At 38.2% G+C, this 21,386-nt stretch overlaps 1 protein-coding gene across 2 annotated transcripts in view; it reads right to left on the reverse strand.

Annotated features, from left to right (window-relative positions):
* LOC139947870 (guanine nucleotide-binding protein-like 1) overlaps positions 1-21,386 on the reverse strand; it is a 395,329-nt gene that overhangs the window by 364,445 nt on the left and 9,498 nt on the right. For both annotated transcript variants that reach the window (XR_011787389.1, XM_071945697.1), the window contains exons 4-10: positions 8,741-8,938; positions 7,791-8,076; positions 5,889-5,978; positions 4,170-4,325; positions 2,646-2,824; positions 1,673-1,844; positions 315-455 (exon numbers count right to left, since the gene is read on the reverse strand). Coding sequence is in view for 1 of the 2 variants with exons in the window: in XM_071945697.1 (XP_071801798.1) it covers positions 315-455; positions 1,673-1,844; positions 2,646-2,824; positions 4,170-4,325; positions 5,889-5,978; positions 7,791-8,076; positions 8,741-8,938 (1,222 nt within the window). In the remaining variant the exon portion in view is untranslated. The remainder of the gene's footprint in view (positions 1-314; positions 456-1,672; positions 1,845-2,645; positions 2,825-4,169; positions 4,326-5,888; positions 5,979-7,790; positions 8,077-8,740; positions 8,939-21,386) is intronic.

Below are 21,386 nucleotides of genomic sequence, written 5' to 3' on the forward strand. Positions count from 1 at the left end.
CGCAGAAAGATATCAGTTTTTATGCACCCAAACCTAAATCTGAGAAGCATTACCGCAGTAACTTTTCTCAGATAGGCTACTCCCATTTGGGGATTATTCTTACTGCGTGGACATAACGACTACGGATTTTCGGCAACATCTAAAAAACGCAACAAACCTTATAAAAATAAAATGTGTACATGTTAGTTTTGTTGTTTACAACTACATTCATATTAATTTATAACAATTGAATTGTAAAAAAAAACAACAAAGGTACAAGAATTGGCTTCCAGGGTTAAGGGTAAGTTGTCTAAAATGTCTTCCTATAAACGTACCTTTCTGACTTGTATAGTTTGGAGGTCTCATGCACATGCATAGCCTGCCCTCTACAGCCAGTCTGAGTAAGTTATTAGCCGCTCTGTAGACATCGTGCCTGGCTGCTTTGGACGTCATGAAACCACGTTTTTCAGCCCATGCTGTGGAACAAACAAAACAAATGTGTGCATTAAGAGAAATGCGTTGTAGCACTCAGGCATGTATGTCTATCCAGAACGCCATTTTTGGAGTCAAAATCTAGCACAAACATGCACACAAATACTTGACTCCCAAAATGTTGAGAATTGTAGACAGGCAGGCCTTAAATTTCATCCATGAACATGTTGAAGAAGGCAAAAGGTCATTTTTATTTTGAAACGGGTAAAACAAGGAAAATCTTAAAGTCAATTAGAAACTTTTGAAGGGCACAAGGGGCAACAGAGGCCAGGCCATGGCCTGAGTGTTAGTCCAGGCCTGGACTGTCGCTGTTAGGAGGTGTAGTCTGCATTGTGTGAGGGGTCTATAGTATACAAATATTGACTGCTTCGAGTGGTGCTATGGTTAAAACTATGACTCCCGAGGTGATCCCCGGAGTGTTCTATTTTCCCGAGGCGCAGCCGAGGGAAAATAGAAGGCTCCGGGGATCACCGAGGGAGTCATAATTGCTTGAGTAAAAGCAGTCAATATTTGCCTCCTTTTGACCTTAGGGATGGTGCTTTGCAAGGGGTCCAACATGAAAACACAAACTTGTGATCATTTTGGGCTTAAAGAGAACAGTAATCACTCTTAGAATTAATGGCACTAAGCCTTTTTGAGGTATGGCGGACACAATGCTACAACACTGTAAAGTTGTGGTAAATTTGTGCATATTGACCATAGAAATAGAAGTGCGCATTTTAGGCGACGCGGCGTTTACACGTAAACCTAATGACCACCAACATGGTGAGCGTGGCATCAGTCGCGGCGTGTGACGCGCGCGTATCACGTCCGCCATACCTCAAAAAGGCTTATGAAATCTTACATAGGTTGGAAATAATTTATAGCAGCTTTCAATTGTACACAGCATTTTGAGAATCTTTTCAATTCAAAGTAATGTGGATATGGAAAAAGATAACGGTAATTATCTCCCAAAATTTGAATCTGAGCAATGTTTTTCCGTCAGAAATATTTTTCAGATTGTGTATTCCAATTACGGATTATTCTTCCTGACTGGATATTAACCGCACGGGATTTTCAGCGATTTCTAAAAAACTTTGGACATGAAATTTTCAAAGGTTAATTTTATTGTATCTATAGATCTACATTTATGTAGGATTAAAACAATCAAACAATTCCAAAACCCAAAGATGTACTTTGCCTTTAAGTGGTTGAATTTTACCTTCACATATATCCCACGCTGACCACTCCTCAAGTTCCTCCTTCCCAGGTTTATTCCCATACAGAGGATGCTTAATCTTGAGTATGGGTACGAGGTTGACTCTCTGGGCAAGATAGCCAACAGCTGTGTATGGTTCCTGGACTTGTGCAATGGGATACATGCCTGAAAGAATCTGTAAAAGAAAATGTCAGATCAATATGATTACTATAGACCTTTCTTTTGTTGATAAACAAACCGCCTTGGTTGGCATGGACGGCCGAATGCTTGTAAAACACTCAATCGTATTAACAGATGTTTTAACCAATTTCACGATTTCTGCAAACTTTCAAATAAATAAAATACCTCCCAGAGTTGTTTTGTTTCCAACAAAATCAGCACAATGTTTGAATATTTTTGTAACATTGTTACAAACAGTAGTGATCTGTTTTTGATTTGCATTTATGGCTTTCCATAGTTTTCCAACTTGGGTTGGCAAAAAACTCAGGATGTGACGTTGCAAAAGAAAGGTCTATAAATCAAGTAACCTGCGACACAACCTTCTTCCCACGTGTTCGATCTTGCTGCACCATTCTTCCCCAGCATGTTTTGCTCGCTCAAAACCCCTGGAATTGGTCGATTAAAATTTGCTAGAATCTCCACATTTTAATTCGGCCTGTTGCCATTCCACTTTTTGAAACTAAGAAGGATCCACTTTTTGGAACTACATGTAAGTAGTCTCGCAAATACCAAAGTCTACTCCCTAGCAATAGTTTAAAAAGCAACGCCTAGTTCCCAAAGAACAAAATCTAAACCTGTTTGCTGTAGCAAAGTAGATACAGGTATGATGGTATTCCTGCTAACTGAATCATTGATACCTCACTACGCAATGCCTCAAAAACTATAAACTATCCATTGTCACAACAAATGAAATTTAAAAACTACAATTCTACTTTTCAACCAAGTATAGAGCTTTCAGCCCAGGAACTAAACTAACCTGGAGTTGTCGATCTACTAGCGATGGAAACACCAGGCCAGGGGAATCACACAGCTTGACCGACGGCGTTAAGAAGATGGTTTGAAAGTGCTTGGTGTGACCCGGCGTCCGAGAGGCACTGACGACCTTCTTACCGCACAGACCGTTCATGAGGGATGACTTACCTACATTGGGATGCCCTGAGGATTGGGAGAGAGAACCAATGATAATCTTAATAATAATAATAACAATAAAATTCTAATATAGTAGGCCTGGGCGAATTATTCGAATATCCGGTTAATGGCGAATAGGTTTTCTTATCCGTAACCGCGAATGCCTTTTTTTTCTTAACCGGATATCCGCATAGGGCGCGAATAGCTATTTATAAACCGGATAGTTCTGTAATTACAACCAAGTAACCGGATATTCTTTAATATCCGAATATCCGCGGACGTCGGGCGACAAGTGACATGAATGTTTTGTCTGAATCCTAATGAAACTTCTATTAAGACAGCATAAAACAGCATAAATTAAGTATTTAACTATGCTCACCTCCGTGAAGAGTTAAAACAATGACATTTCTGACGTAATTTGTTCAAAGATTACAAAAGTTTTCCTTCACGTAGAGTCATCCACGATCAAAAGAAAAAGCATCTTTAAATTAGATCCGGTCATTTTTATGAATGAACCGAGTGACACTGTCTAAAACTAATATCAATCCGCCCAGAAGATCTCATTCACAAACGAACAGCGCCCTCTAGCGACAAAAAATAAATATTTTTAAAAATATATATGTATATTTTTTTAATAGCGCCCTCTAGCGGCAAAAAAACTATTCGAATATCCGGTTCATTTCGGATAGTTGGCCAGCGGTATCCGAATAACAAATTTCACTATTCGCCCAGCACTATCATATAGGGCAACTCACAATAACCGTATCAATGCGCTTTACATTAGTGCCCTGGTCATAGGGCCAATAAACATCCCATTATAAAGTTTCTCAGCTCCCTTGGGCAACCGTTTATATCGCTCCAAAGGCTTTTTCATTCACATCAACCTCAGTAAGTAAACTTTCAAGGGAAGCTTTCTACTATCATAATCTTCAAACTGTGTAAGTTTAATGTAAATCTGTGAACATTGTGTTTTGTGTGAGGAAAAAGTACCCTTTAAATTAATGGCAATACAAACTTCCTTGGCTAGATGTACAGAAGCTTTCGATGGTAAAAAAGCATTTCGAGAATCATTTCACTTTAAGGTATTGCGGTTATGAAAAAGATATCAGTTGTCATTCTCCAAAATTTACTCTGAGAAACATTACTGTCCAAAACATTTCTCCAATTAATGTAAAATTGATGAAGTAAACTTAAAAATATTGAGCTACAAGCCCTTCAGTCTTGTGTATTTTTTTTTAAAACAAAATGAAACACAAACTATTTGAGCACCGACAAGGCTGGTGCCTTTCCACTATCAACCCACCATCACAACCCTTTATCATTCAACACCCAATAGGCAAGCCAGGGAACCTCACATGATAAACATTCTTACCTACACATCCTATTGTCAGCACCGATTCCTTAAAAAACTCATGTTCAGAAAAGCTTGTATCCTGCGTCGTGTCCGAGGTCTCAATGATTTTAGCCGCGAGGCCCTCCTCTCCCCTAAGCTCCGCCTCTATTTTGTCCCTCCAGCTGCTCAGGTCAACTGAGAATGAACAAGAAAAGAGCAATTCATTTTAACAGTTTCTCTTTATTCCAGGCGTGTTGTGGCTTAGCGGTCTAGTTCACCGCACCCAAGCTCTTGGCCCAATTTCATAGTGCTGCTCATAATTAATGGCAAGCAAATTTTCGTGCTTACTGTAGCAGAACAATTTGCTACGGTGCAAGCGCATTTCACAGGTTAGCAGAAAAATAAGGCGGCCATGTTCACAATGGATTTGCATTTTGGTTAGCAGCGCTATGAAAAGGAATCAGCACAGTAAGCACAAAATAGGCCACTAAGCAGCTCTATGAAATTGGACCCTGATATTGTCAGCAGCATAGTGTGGGTTTGAAATCCTGGTCATGCCTTTATTTCCCTTGAGCGAGGCATTTAACCGAAATTGCTTCCTAAAAGTTGGGAAGGTAGTGCATTCTGCTTTACCAGCCAGGCTCCTAGTGGATTATACCTATGCCTACATCCTTATAACAGACTGTCAAGAGGGTAACCCTATTTCAGCCCCAAGGCAACCTGCCCCTGGTCTTCTACTAACAAGGCTAAGTCTCAGCCTGCTCTGACTTACATGTACCTCCATTGAGCAAAATATCAAATGAAATACTGAGAATACCATTCGGTTTAAAGACACTGGACACTATTGGTTATTGTCAAAGACCAGTCTTCTCACTTAGTGTATCTCAACATATGCATAAAATAGCAAACCTGTGAAAATTTGAGCTTGATTGGTCGTCGGAGTTAAGAGATAACTATGAAAGAAAAAAACACCCTTGTCACACGAAGTTGTGTGCTTTCAGATGCTTGATTTCGAGACCTCAAATTCTAAACTTGAGGTCTCAAAATCAAATTCGTGGAAAATTACTTCTTTCTCGAAAACTACGTCACTTCAGAGGGAGCCGTTTCTCACAATGTTTTATACTATCAACCTCTCCCCATTACTCGTTACCAAGTAAGGTTTTATGCTGATAATTATTTTGAGTAATTACCAATAGTGTCCACTGCCTTTAATCCAACCTACAACTCAGCACTGAAAGTAACCCAATACACCTGTTACAGCAAGTACCCTAACCATCGACAGTCAATTTGTCATCCAATACGATTCTCCAACAAAGGTACACAAGACGACAGAGCTCTTCCGTAATAAATCTACAGGTGTTAGGTTACATTCAGTGCCCAATTTCAATGAGCTAAGCACAACATAATTATGTTTACCAGAATAATGTTACCAGCCAAACTACAATGTCACATGTACAATTTATGACTGGTATCCTGCTCCTTTTTGCTTAGCAGAAAATTGTTAAGCCATTTTTTGGCCCAGGTGTTAGATTCTATCAAGGGTCCAATTTCATAGAGCTGCCTAAGTACAAAAAGTAGATAAGCACAATATAATTATGCTTACAAGAAAAAGGTTACCAGCCAAAATACCATATCAGGGGTACAATTTATGGCTGGTATTCTGCTCCTTTTTGCTTAGCAGAATTTTGTTAAGCACTTTTCCTGCTTAAGCAGCTCTATGACATTGGGTCCTGGAGAGCATTAGTACAGCTACTTTACCTTTGCCCTGGCATATCGTCTCACAGGCCTTGAGTAATTGCATAGGACCCACTGCAGTGTACGCACCTCTTCTTCTCTTACGATGGAGCACTGAAATATATGCAAAGATTTCAACATCAGCACAGTCAGTAGAACAGTAACAAATCCAAGTCCAACACTATTTCTGGAACAAACTTCCACAATACATCAGAGATATCATCTCACTGCATACATTCAAGACACCCCTGAAAGCTCACCTGTCTTAGGAGGTGTAACATCAATGACAATTTTCAAGTTTGTGCTCATAGAGCAAACTTTTGATTTTGGCGCTTTATAAATTTCTTTTGATTGATTGATTGATTTCGAGGTCAGACAATTCATTCTCTTTTCATGTTCATTTGAAAGCTTGGATAGCATATTAATTTGGTTTCACCCTGTCAAAAATCAAGAAGTCTGAGGGTAGAGATGTAAGAAGAGTGATATGATGTTTTGTTAGAGCACATGCATATAATTGTGGATAGGCCTGGGCGAATTATTCGAATATCCGGTTAATGGCAAATAGGTTTTCCTATCCGTAACCGCGAATGCCTTTTTTTTCTTAACCGGATATCCGCATAGGGCGCAAATACCTGTGTACAAACCGGATAATTCTGTAATAACAACTGAGTAACCGGATATTCTTTAACTATCCGAATATCCACGGACGTCGGGCGACAACAGATATAAATGTTTCGTCTGAATCCTTATGAAACTTCTGTTAAGACAGCATAAAACAGTATAAATTAAGTATTTTACTATGCTCACCTCCGTGAAGAGTTAAAACAATGACATTTCTGACGTAATTTCTGACGTGAAGTTTTCCTTCACGTAGAGTCAATCACGATCAAAAGAAAAAGCAAATCGCCATCTTTAAATTAGATCCGGTCATTTTTATGAATGAACCGAGTGACACTGTCTTAAACTAATATCAATCCGCCCATAAGATCTCATTCACAAATGAACAGTGCCCTCTATTGGCAAAAAAATAAATATTTTTTTCATATATTTTTTTAAATAGCGCCCTCTCGTGGCGAAAAAATTATTCGAGTATCCGGTTAATTTCGGATAGTTGGCCAGCGGTATCCGAATAACAAAATTTCACTATTCGCCCAGCACTAATTGTGGATATATATTATAAGAAGTAGTCTCCTGACGGTAACTAGAGCAAGCTAGTCGAAACGTTGAGACCAATTCAGAACTGACTCCGCGGCAGTACAGTTAATTAGGATCCTATAAGCTCAAGTATACCATCCGCCCTGGTAACAGTTAAAAAGCAGGACAGTTCTTTTCAGAACTGAGAAGTCTCCCGATTATCTACTCCGCGGTAGTAGAATAAAGCAAGACAGTTCTCTAAGAACAAACTTTACCTGGCAAGTAGATACCCACATGGTGTTACCGCAAACCAAACATACATTGATACCTCACCATGCAATGCCTCAAATCCTATACAAGAAGTGGAATCTTAAACTTTGCATGGTGTGAGTAAAGGGGAGGTTTGCGGTATTACCATTTGAAAATCTCTTTTGAGTAGAATTGGTTCTAAAAAGAAGTGGTGATTGACAAGCCCACTGTTTTGATCAATATGCTTTGATTGTCCTCAGGAGAATGGAAGACAATCAGAACATACTAATCGAAACGTTGGGTTGTAAACCACCGGTTTTATTCAGAACTATTAACACTACTCAAAAAAGGTTAACACATGGTGCCAGACCTCACTTAATTAAATGCAAACTGAATTTCGTTTTTTGAGTTTCCCTCCCACATCTAGAAACTGGATTTCAATTTTCAGTTATTTTGTTTTAACTCAACACCCACAATTTTGAGAAAACAAAAACCCCAAGACCCGCAATTTGTTTAACATTGACAATTCTGAATATCATTTACCCTTTCCAGGGTCGATACTCTTAGGCGTCAGATTCTCTCTCGGGAAGGAGGTGAAGCAAACCACGTGAACATCAGGGAATTTCTCCTTCATGTAGGTGTGCCAGGCCACCACGAGGGACGGAGGGGCCAGATCAATCTTGTTCAGGACCAGGATGAGGTGCTTGTGGAGGTCCTTGGTCACGTAGTCGTAGAGAGCGGGCGAGAAGTGGACGGCTGGGTGTCGGATGTCCGTGATGAGGAGGATGATGTCGGACATCTCCAGGACTCGCCATATCTGCCTCCAAGTCTGAGGGTAGAGATGTAAGAAGAGTGATATGATATTTTGTCTGTATTGCATTTAACCGTGCCCATTTAGAATTCTAAACAGAATACTTCCATACTTCTTACATAGCGCCGCTCGAGTTCTGTGAAAAAATCAAGAAGCATGAAAACATTACCTCCACCCTTAAAGAACTCCACTGGCTCCCGGTACCACTAACAAACTGAAAACAAGGTCTCACACTTGTCTTTAAATTAAAGCAATTCATGACCAACAGCCACCTACATTGATGATCTTCTTCACATAAGGCACTACTGTACCTAAATCTTGTACCATCCACTATATATAGCGACCATGCATTTTTTCCACATTGCACCAGTCTTATGGAACAAGCTACCGAATGACATCAGAAACACCCAATCTTTTAACAAAATTTACAGCAAGTTATTAACATTCCTGTTTTGGTGTAATTTTAAGTAGAGACTTTGATGCTTTTGTGGTATCTTTTCTATTGTGCCTTAAGTAATTTGTTTGCAAACAAGTAATTTTAACTTTAATTTTTATTAACTACCACAAACCATAAAAGGCTGTGTCTCAAACAAGAATTTTGCTAGCAGAATTTTCTGCTTGACAGCTTGATGAAATTAGGCCAAAATCTTATTCGAGCGGATTAAATCCACAGCATCTTTACCTCTAAGTTGATTTCAAAGAAACTGAGTTGTTTGGTGGGGTAAATGGTGAAGATCTTCTTCAGGTATTCTTGGAACACGGCCTCCTCCCGCGCCTCAAGCTTCTCCTTGGTCAGGGAGTAGTCCCAGGGGGGTCTCTTTGGCATGTCCAGCACGGACCCAGGCTGGTAGATGTCCTCCAGGTTCACCTCTAAGGCGGTCTGGAAAAAGAAGAAGAAAAGAAAAAAAAAGACAAAATAAGATATATATTTTTTAATTCAAAACCGTGCATAATGACATGTCTACTTTTGTTTTGATTTTGTTTGTTTTGTTGTTTGTTTAGATGATGTCTCAGCCCTGTATGCTTTGTTTTTGAAAGAGGAGCATAGGATGACCTGTCAAGACCAACCATGTGAAGACTCCTACTTTAGTGTCTTGGAAGTGTCGTGGCCGACCGGTTAAGAGCACCGAATTCAAACTCTGGTGTTTCTGATCAGCAGAGCGTGGGTTCGAATCCCCAGCCGTGACACTTGTGTCCTTAAGCAAGACACTTCACCATTGCTTGGACCTTCGGATGGGACGTAAAGCCTTTGGTCCCATGTGTTGTGTAGCGCACGTAAAAGAACCCAGTGCACTTATTGAAAAGAGAAGGGGTTCGCCCCGGTGTTCCTGGCTGGATTGGCAGCATATTGCACCACAGCACCTTGTGAACCATTACATGGTGCTAAGAATTAGGTCTTATATCTCAAACTTTGACCCACTCCTTGCAGTAATAACACCTGGCGCTTTGTATCCTTTGGCAAAAGGCGCGTTATAAATATGGTTATTATTATTATTAATATATCAACCAACTATGTGAAGACCCGACTTGACCTATGAGGATGGAAAGCCATCACAAATGTCCACCGTTGGAAACAGTTGAATGCACTGGGGAAACATCTAGACTAAATAGGGACAAATGTGAGGACAGATCTGTTACAGAAGGCGACGCTTTTGGGAAAAGCAAGGATCCTGAGAAAGACCCTTGAGATCTAAGGCAAGGGGACGCAGCCCGACTCTAGGAGTTACCGGCACAAAGGAAAATGTTATCTTTCTTTTTGCATGCTGTGATAAGATGAAATAATAATGGAAACTTATGAAGCGCACAATTCTATCAAAGTGCTCATGGCCCTAAATATAAACAATAACATACACATGTTGTACAATAACCAACAATTTGTACGTAAGCCAAAGCTAAGAAAAAAATCCAGAACATGTGGTTGAGAAATACAATACAAATTTGTTTTCTAAAACATCAAAAAGGTAAAAAACAAATCTTTACTCAAATACTTGATAATGATTGAAAGATGTGTCTTACAGTAATTTCTTTTTTCAAATTGGGCTGAAGAAACCAATGGTTTGACTAGTGCTGGCAATTTGTTCCATAGCCATGAGAACAGAGAAATAGTAATGAGTGAATGAATGAATATTTCATTAGAACACAGACAAAAATGAAAAAATTAATTACGTCCTGATACGATTCTTTAACGTACGCTATATAGAGAACCACTCAGAAGATTTGTGGGCTGTCATCAGTCCAACATATCATCCTAATCCCCACTGGTATACCAGAGGGCATGTATTCACTTGATGCATTAGCCCCAACAGCGAGGTGTGACAAAGTTGTATCCCATTAAAAAAAAAAGCTCCAAGTGAACGGATGCTGTTTTTACAGTTCAGCCCCAAATGAAATCAAGCCTCTCCCCTCTGGAAAACGGTACTCAATCAACACACGGAGCGGAGACAACTAGACTCGAGAGAGAGGATAGCTCATGATGCTTTAAAGTCACTGCAGCCGATTTCACGAAACCCCCGCTAGGATTAATACTGTCTTGAGTTAGGTTGAGTAACCCCTCCTAAGTCCTAAGATTAATCCTAAGTTGGGAAGAGTTTGGTGAATTGACAGCTGGACACCTTTGGTAACTGTCAAAGACCAGTATTCTCAGATGTTGTATCTCAACATGCATAAAATAACAAACCTGTGAAAACACAATCATGACAATTGGTCGTCGAACTTGCAAGAGAATAATAGAATAAAAAAAACCCTAATTGTCGCACAAGTTGCGTGCTTTAAGATGCCTTGAGGTCTCGAATTCAATTCAAATATTTTACTGAGAAATTACTGCAGAGAGAGCCCTTTCTCACAATGTTTTTGTACTATCACCAGCTGTCCACCGCGATCGTTACCAAGTAAGTTTTTATGCTATTATTTTGAGTAATTACCAATAGTGTCCTGTGCCTTTAAAGCAATCGCACAACATCGGTAAACAGTATTTACCAAAGGCCCACACTTCGCGTATCACAACTTATATATAAAATAACAAACCTATGAAAATTTAGGCTCAATCGGTCATCAGAGTCGGGAGAAATTAACAGGAAAACCCACCATTGTTTCCCCACGTTTCGCCGTGTCATGACATGTGTTTAAAATAAATCTGTTATTCTCGATATCGAGAATTGATAATTGTACTAATGTTTTCTCAAAAAGTAAAGCATTTCATGGAATAATATTTCAAGGGAAGTCTTTCACCATTCCTTCTGTAAACTTTGTAAGTTATTTGTAAATCTGTTAACTTTAATTTTTTGTTATGTTAAGAAAGTGTCCAATGGCTTTAAGATAGATATCTGGTCGAAGAATAGGTATTCAGAGAAGAAATTAAGTAGCGTAGCTATAGGAACAAAATGAATATAAACAGCTAATAAAAAGAGATGAAAATTTCATTGTATATAATAGTGGAGGGATTGATCTCGTCCGGCAACTTTGCGTAGCAAATTATTGAGACTGAACATGTTTTGTGCACACTGAATGCTAATATTGAGTAGTCACTGATGATACGTTTTGTGTAGCATTTTTTTGCTCAGCATTAGATGTATTGCAATAGGCGTCATCGGCCGCCAGATTTGATGAATTGTGCATGCATAAAGAGCTACCTAAGCTTTGTAACCAACTGCCCTGTGACGTCAGAGAAGCAGTGTCTACTTCGGTCTTCAAGCGGTCTCTCAAAACAGAACCACTCCAACTCATTTAGAGATAGTTTTTACATGGTGTTACCGCAAACTCTTCAATATCAAAACTAGTAGTTTTTCTTTTGTTGTGTTTTCTACTCATGTTATTTTGTTTTTCTCGTGAGGCGCTGAGTTCTTTGTAGAGCGCCACAGAAATGTTTACTATTATTATTATTATTACCATTGGCTGAGAATCACGTGCAGCGTGTACACGCATGCACTTTTCCATTGTTTTACATCAAAGATGGCAGTCGATGACGTGTATTAGTGCTGGGCGAATAGTGAAATTTTGTTATTCGGATACCGCTGGCCAACTATCCGAAATTAACCGGATATTCGAATAGTTTTTTCGCCGGTAGAGGGCGCTATTTAATAAAGAAAAAAAAAAAAAAAAAAAAAAAAAATAGAGGGCGCTGTTCGTTTGTGAAGGAAAAGTTTTGTAATCTTTGAACAAATTACGTCAGAAATGTCATTGTTTTAACTCTTCACGGAGGTGAGCATAGTTAAATACTTAATATATGCTGTTTTATGCTGTTTTAATAGAAGTTTCATAAGGATTCAGAGAAAACATTCATGTCAGTTGTCGCCCGACGTCCGCGGATATTCGGATATTAAAGAATATCCGGTTACTCGGTTGTAATTACAGAAATATCCGGTTTGTAAATAGGTATTCGCGCCCTATGCGGATATCCGGTTAAGAAAAAAAAGCCATTCGCGGTTACGGATAGGAAAACCTATTCGCCATTAACCGGATATTCAAATAATTCGCCCAGGCCTAACGTGTATTGCAACCCATCTAAAGTGTATACAAGGAAAAATCATGTGCACAACCACAATCATGGATACACATTTTTTTCCGTGTCCATTTTATGAAGAACAGTTTGAAAACCACTGATGTAGCAGTTACATGTTACTTACTTATTAACACTCGATGGAAGGGATCACATCTTAAAACTTGGACAGTCATTACTTTTTACATAACTCTTTGACTTAATGTGGAAACTACGAGACAAAATGTGAATACAAGGTCACACTTTTTGTACGTAAAGGTCACACGGTCTCATCAAGTTATATATAAGAACTAGAGGGCGCACTGGCCTATACACGCGGCATCGGTATTGCGCGCATGTGGCCTTTTTGAGAAAAAAACCATCACATAGTGTGTATTTATCATAGGCCTACACGTTGGTGTATTTATCATACACACACCAACATGTAGACCTACTTCATGTTCAATGCATACAACGTTAATCTTACAAAATGGCGCGCGTGTCTCCATGCGTTTGAGCACGCAGCATCACCAGTGCGCCCTCTAGTTCTTATATATTACTCTATCCATGGTCTATACTTGGTGTGCAGTCTCGCTCCCCTTTTGTTCATTCCTAGTTGTTTATTTATTATTTGCTATAACACTATATTAATTGTGTCCATACTTAATAATAATATAATAGTAAATTACATACTAATAGCGCATAATATGAATTAACATCTCTATGCGCTTTACAAAACAACAAATTACAATTACAACAGAAATATAAACATAAATAACAGAATAAATACACATACTTATACAAAATTTGGAATTGAATCATTACCTCTATGTAAGGGGGGAAAACAAGACAAAATTAGTTCTTAAATAGTTGGGTTTTTAGTAGTTTCTTGAAACTTGATATTGTTTTATGTGCTATTAATTTTTTAACCTTTCAATATTCTCATACAGTATTGAATTATTTTTCAAAGATAATTTGGAATAACATCAAACTGAATTGAATTAAATTGAATTGAATTGACAATAACAAGCCATACAGTAATGAATACTGAGTTCTTATAATTAGCACTTTATCCCACGGCGTATCAAAGCTCATATTATTTTGTCCTGCAGGGTATGTAGGAGACATGTTAAAGGGAAAGTATACATACTTTTAATTGGGAGGTATACTTTGAGTAATCACTAAAATTAATGGCAGTAAAAATTTATGAGACAGGTTCAGAAACAGGCCCCCTCCTTGTTTTTATAGTTTAATCAACTTTAATAAACCCATAATTCTTATGAAGACAGCAGTTATAATCGATACTTTGATTGTCTTCATTCATTCGAATCCCCAGCCGTGACACTTGTGTCCTTAAGCAAGACACTTCACCATTGCTTCGTCCTTCGGATGGGACGTTAAACCGTTGGTCCCATGTGTTATGTAACGCATGTAAAAGAACCCAGTGCACTTATCGAAAAGAGAAGGGGTTCGCCCCGGTGTTCCTGGTCCGATCGGCAGCAAATTGCGCCATAGCACCTTGTAAAACATTACATGGTGCTATAAGAATTAGGTCTCATAATTCAAAAACAGTCCCACATCTTGCAGGAAATACTGTGTTACAGCGCCAGGAGCGTCACTGAGTGACGGACATGTGCGCTATATAAGAAGCCACAATTATTATTATTATTATTCAGATATTAAAATAAAAGAAGCCAATTCCTCAGAAGTCTACAACAATGTCTACAACAAAGTCTACAACAATGTGTAACGACCCATAATTTGATGAGTGTCAAACTTACTTGGTTACTTTCACTTCAAAGTAATGTGTTTATGGAAAAAGGCACATTGTACAAAGTTTTATAAAAAACAGTAATTTAAAGGGACACGTTGCCTTGGATCGGTCGAGTTGGTTTTTGTAAAGCGTTTGTAACCGTTTTTCATAAAATGCATATGGGTAGAAAGATGTTGTAAAAGTAGAATACAATGATCCACACAAACATGCCTCAAAATTGCGTGGTTTTCCTTTTACCTCGTCGACTAACACGTCGGCCATTTATGGGGGTCAAAATTTTGACTCCCATAAATGGCCGACCGTGTTGGTTCGCACAGTAGAAGGAAAACCATGCAATTTCGAGGCAAACTTGTGTGGATCATTGTATTCTACTTTTAAAACGTCTTTCCAACCATATGCATTATATAAAAAACGGTTACAAACGCTTTTGTTTTGACCAACTCGTCCGATCCAAGGCAACGTGTTCCTTTAATATTTTGTTCTGCAGGGTATGTGGAGAGAAGTAACACGATATTATCAAATATCGCGATACTAATTTGGAAACGATTTCGATATTGGATCGATTTGGTTTTAATCGAAATATTGCGATACATGTATATCGCGATATCGATTAAGTATCGCAATATCGCGATGTATTTCCTAGCTGAGACATCTTGCACCCCATAGGTTTGGAGTAAAACCAGAAGGATAGGTCATTAGAACACCTCTCTTATGCTATGACTGTCTCTTCTACAACTTTCACTGGGAGTTTGAAGACTGATGATGTCAAATTTAATATATCGCGATTATATTGAATATCGCGATATATTGTCGCCGATATGTCGCGATTAAAATAAATCGATATCGCCCAAGCTTACACGGAATGGCTGATGAGATCTACGCGTGTATTCCTTTACAGCACCATGTAATGATTTACAATGTAGCATAGAGAAAAGTTTTTATAACAACAATAATTTAATATTTTGTCCTGCAAGGTAGGCCCTTAGTGGAGAGAAGTAAGAGATCTTCACGTGTATTCCTTAATAGCACCATGTAATGATTTTACAATGTACATGTAGCATAGAGAAAAGGTAGTAGCACCTCTGTAGTAGAGATTACAGAAGCAGTGTGTAGGTGTACACAATCTACATTTAGTATTGATGCATTCACCTCGGGATATCGTATTGCAAGCAAGCACAGAGTGCTGGCACACAGTCCAATTGATATCCGATAACCACTCCAGAAATAAGTATTATTCCATAGCAATCTAAAAAAAGATAAACTAACAGCACTGTACATGTAGTCTGTATTGTTGCGGCATTGGAGGGTTGTTTTTAAAGACACTAGACACTATTGGTAATTGTCAAAGACTAGTCTTCACAGTTGGTGTATCTCAACATGCATAAAATAACAAACCTGTGGAAATTTGAGCTCAATCGGTCGTCGAAGTTGCGAGATATTAAAGAAAGAAAAAAACACTCTTGTCGCACCATGGTCACACGAAGTTGTGTGCTTTCAGATGCTTGATTTCGAGACCTCAAATTCTAAATCTGAGGTCTCAAAATCAAGTTAGTGGAAAAATTACTTCTTTCTCGAAAACTACACCACTTCAGAGGGAGCTGTTTCTCACAATGTTTTATATTATCAACCTCTCCCCATTACTTGTAATCAAGTAAGGTTTTATGATAATAATTATTTTGAGTAAATACCAATAGTGTCCACTGCCTTTAAAGGAGTAAAGCAGCTTGCGATCTATTATAAAGCATTTTGAGAAAGCACACAACTTTGTGTGTCAAGGGTGTTTTTTCTTTCACTATTATCGCGACTTCAACGACCAATTGAGCTCAAATTTTCACAGGTTTGTTATTTTATGCATATGTTGAGATACAGCAAGTGAGAAGACTGGTCTTTGACATTTACCAATAGTGTCCAGTGTCTTTAAAAAACACAATGTTTTTTTTACTACCAAATTATCATAACAATCCGCCACTTGACCTTAAGAAATCAGATGCATTTCTAACAAGGGGTGTCTCATTAAAATTTCTCAGAGAAAACGTTTCAACTCTTCACAAGCTCAATCTCCACGAGATGAAATTTATGATCAGCTCCGACGTCTCACTGCAATTTTAATACCGCCAGACCTCGGTAAAACCTTGGCTCCAACGCTAGGGCTGAAAATTGAAAGCCTTGCGACGTGCTGATGAATTTTTGAGCACAAAGTGGGTTTTTCGGAAATAATTGTAGTGACTCCTAGTAAATTTATATTCTTGGCAATTCAGTGCCGCTAGTTTATGATGAGTGGCTTGGAGATTCCAAAGCATGTTTTGTTTTTTGTTAAAGGGACGCGCTGCCTTGGATCAGTCAAGTTGGTCTATGAAAAGCGCTTGAAACTATTTGTTATGAAATTGATATGGTTTAGAAAGATGTTTTAAAAGTAGAATACAATGATCCACACAAATATGCCTCGAAATTGCGTGGTTTACTTTGCAAACTAACACAACCATTTTATGTAGTCAAAAAATTGACTCCACGAAATGCCGTGCCGCGTTAGTTCATGACGTATTTATAAGGAAAACCAAGCAACATCAAGACAAATTTGTGTGGAACATTATAGTCTACTTTTAAAACATCTTTCTAACCATGCGTTTTATAGAACCTTTCACAGACCAACTCGCCCGATCCAAGGCCACGTGTTCCTTTAATAAATTTGTCTTGCACTAAGTGGGTTTTCGGAAATATTGTATTGATGTTGAGTGTCAGTAAATTTATATTCTTTTGAAGTCTCTACCGCTTGACTGTGGTGAGTATCTGGGAGATTCCAAAGCATTATAATGCGATTTGTTTGTCTTTTATTTCACATTTTTATTTGATCATTGTAACAAAAGACGCCCTTGCTCCAATTTATATTTTCTTTTGTCAAGGTGTGAGGCTTTCAGAATACTGCAGCTCTCTTACAATTTATAATTTCCATTTTTTATTGAAAGATTTTTGTTTAAAAAATAAACTTACAGCACTGTATGCTGTAGTCATTGTATCCAAGCTGGGGGCCCTTAAAATCACTTCAATGTATGAATGTACAAAAGGGCATTCTGATCATTTGAAATGATTAGCTGGAATTGATTAAAACCTATTACTTAGGTAAGGTTTTGCTGATGATAAACGATGGAAATTTATGCGATTCTAGAAAGGGGGAGAGACAGAGAGAGAGACCCTTTGTCCATCGTTGCTGAGGAGGAAGAGGGTAGACTGCGTGAAATATTGATCAGTGATGCAGCATTTACATCAGAGATAAAACCCAAGACTCTTTCGAGACACTGAACACCTTTGGTAATATTGTCAAAAGACCATTATTCCCACTTGGTGTATCCCAACATATGCATCAAATAACAAAACCTGTGAAAATTTGAACTCAATTGGTCATCGAAGTTGCAAGAGAATAATAAAAGAAACACCCTTGTTGCACAAATTTGTATGCTTTCAGACGCCCAATAAAAGGCTTCAGGCCTGAAGTCTTTTAATATTGAGAAATTACCTCCTTCTCAAAAACTGCATTACTTTTAAAAGAGGGAGCCGTTTCTCACAATGTTTTATAATATCAACAGCTCTCCATACGTGTAGCTCATTATCAAGTAAGTTTTTCGACAACACTAGTTTTGAGTAATTACGAATAGTGTCCAGTGCCTTTAAATCTATTAGGTAAGGTTTTGCTGATAATAAACGATGGAAATTTATGCGATTCTAGAAAAACAGACAGACAGACAGAGACCCTTTGTCCAAGAGGTTAGACTGCATGAAATATTGATCAGTGATGCAGCGTTTACATCAGAGATAAAAACCTAAGACAACAAACTGCCCTGTAATGCACAACGTATTCGCTAGTTCCAAGCATTACATCTCCCCTAGCAACATGAACATTTTTTTTCCTCGCCTAAAATATTCACTGTATTTGATTCACGGAAGGTCAATACATAAAAGAATACCTTTGATTTATAAAACAGTCCGATTGCTGTTGTCCAAGATAAATATACTGTATACACACATGTACAATAAATCTAACCCGTGGAAATTTCATTTCAAATGGTAGACGTGTTTTTTTTAGAACATCAGAAAATCCAGAGGGATTATGTACAGGCAGGAAGAATAATCCTTAATTGGAATAACAATCTGGGAGACTCTGTCGGTAACGCTTCTCGGATTCAAATTTTGGGGACAACAAATTATCCAGCCCCCCCCCCCCCCCTATAACCACATTACTTCAAAGTGAAATGAAATCGAAAGCTGCTCTAATTCTAACCAAGTAAGTTTTCATTGCCAGTCATGTTTAAAGGCAGTGGACACTTGGTAATTACCCAAAATAATTGTTAGCATATAAACTTACTTGGGAACGAGCAATGGAGAGCTGTTGATAGTATAAAACATTATGAGAAACAACTCCCTCTGAATTACATAGTTTGCGAGAAAGAAGTACTTTTCCACGAATTTGATTTCGAGACCTCAGAATTAGATTTTGGGGTCCCGAAATCAAGCATCTGAAGCACACAACTTCGTATGACAAGGGTGTTTTTTCGTTCATAAATATCTCACAACTTCGACACCTGATTGAGCTCAAATTTTCACAGGTTTGTTATTTTATGCATGTGTTGAGATACACTGGTCTTTGACAAATAGTGTCAAGTGTCTTAAAGAATGATTACCAAACATATACCTTCCCTTAACAGGTAGGGTCATAATTTGGCAATGACCTTGAAAACAATTGATTTGTGTAATTTTATTCAGAAATCTTATTACTTATAAAGATGGTAATGATAGTAAGCATCCTGTGAAATAATGTCGTCTGATTCATTTGCAGTGCCCCGTTGATTAGAAAATAGAAATCAATAAAAGTATGGTGACAAATTTAGTTCTCCAAACCTCACCTTAATGAGTGTTGGAGATTGACATTTCCACGATGTCCGTTTATGAGTGTTGCTGCCAATTAAATTCAGGTATTCTGATTTTCCGCCTAAGAGTTCTTGAGTTTTGGGGTGCTGGCAAGTATTGTTAAAGGAACACGTTGCCTTGGATCGGTCAAGTTGGTCTATGAAAAGCGTTTGCAACTGTTTGTTATAAAATGCATATGGGTAGAAAGATGTTGTAAAAGTAGAATACAATGATCCACACAAACATGCCTCGAAATTGCACGGTTTTCCTTTTTCCTCGTCGACTAACACGGTCGGCCATTTATGGGAGTCAAAAATTTGACTCCCATAAATGGCCAACCGTGTTAGTTCGCAAAGTAACAGGAAAACCACGCAATTTCAAGGCCAATTTATGTAGATCATTGTATTCTACTTTTAAAACATCTTTCTAACATGCATTTTATAACAAACTGTTACAAACGCTTTTTATAGACCAACTCGACAGATCCAAGGCAATGTGTTCCTTTGAAATTGAGTTGTTTTATAAATTAAAAGTCATTTTCATGAAAGAATTACAGAGTAATTGGCGACGATGTAAATAGATAGATTTGACATTCTTGATGAAAATATCCTGCCATTTTTGCCGTTTTCTCAACACTTCCACTGGTGACCTTTTCAGTCTCTTTATTGATAATTTTGCCCATAAATCAGCATCACGTTGACAAAAACCAATCTATGGCCCTACCTTTAATTTTTTTAATGGAAGGAATTCATTCCCTTGCGAATACATGTAAATGTATAATGCACGTACTATGTAAAATTGTAATATAATGATTGCCATTTTATTTTTGCAGGTTATGCTATAGATAGGGGGGTAATATTTCCAAATCTAATCGTCAATGATTAATGCTTGGTGCATAACACTGACAGGTCCGGTCCCTAAACCCCCACTAAGCAAAGATGTTAGGATTATGTATAATCCCGGGCGCAGCGACGCGCATAATAATTTCGCACAATCCTCTTGTGGGTTTTCTCTCTTTGCGTGGTACGGCAGAGGGGAATGAGATTGAGTGGGAAAGTTACAATTAATAAAAGAACGCATTAAACAAAACGGGATCACGAATCCCTTGGTGATTAAACGTTAGTAGGTCTGATGCTCCACATGCTCAAAATGTCAACTTCTGACTTGAAGCCTACAGCAGCTTACGATGGTAAATTAATAAAGCATTTTGAAAAACATTGTAATTTTGTTATGTAAGAAGATGCCTGTTTTAAAATTTTGAATCTGAGAAACATAGACCTTTTCGCAAATACCATTGCGCAAGCGCAAACTGTTCCATGAGGCGCATTGTGGGATAGCTATAGATCAAATTTGATCACCAACAATGCACCTAATTCCAAGCTTTTGTGTCCTTCAGTAAGACACCAAACCATAATTTGCTCGCTTTACCCAGGAGTATCAATGGTGACCTGCGAGGGCAGATCTGTGGTTTTTGTGTTAGATTACCTCCAGAGCACCTCATCTCACGTTTCACCTTGTTTTAAACATATTCAAGAACTCCACTGGCTCCTGATCAAATTGCGTATCACGTATAAGTTAAACTTCATCACTTTCAAAGATTTTCGCGGCCTATCTCCTTTCTATATTACTGATCTCTACTTAATATTCATGTTCTTCCCTTCTTCATTCTGCTGGCCAATCCCTACTGATTCAAACTCCCTTTTCCACTAAATTCTATGGTCAAAGAGCCTTCCACTTTATTGCAACTTCGTTATGGAATGACTACCTCTTCATATTTGCCAAGCCGACTCTCTTCAGATTTTCAAGGGACTTTTAAAGACTCATGTTTAAATCTTTACTTTTGTAGCTTTCAATATATTTCATTTCGTTGCTTATAAAAAATGCTTATTGTTGTGATAGAGGCTCCTGCATTATGCGCTTCATAAACATCTCGTTTTAATATTTATTATTAACAGGCTGCCAAGGTTGTTTACTCCCAAGAGAGTCAAAAACGTACCAGGAAAGTATGCCTCACTGAAAAGGGACGATAATTTCTAGCACCTCCCATCCAAGGTGCATACATGCTCTTTACTGACTCCATTAAAGCCATTATACACTTTCGGTACAGAAAAGAAGAAAAAAAGTTCACAGATTTACAAATAACTTACAGGGTTTACAGAAGGTAATGGTGAAAGACTTCTC

Source organism: Asterias amurensis, chromosome 15 (assembly GCF_032118995.1).
Source record: "Asterias amurensis chromosome 15, ASM3211899v1".
In the NCBI taxonomy this organism is placed as follows: domain Eukaryota; kingdom Metazoa; phylum Echinodermata; class Asteroidea; order Forcipulatida; family Asteriidae; genus Asterias; species Asterias amurensis.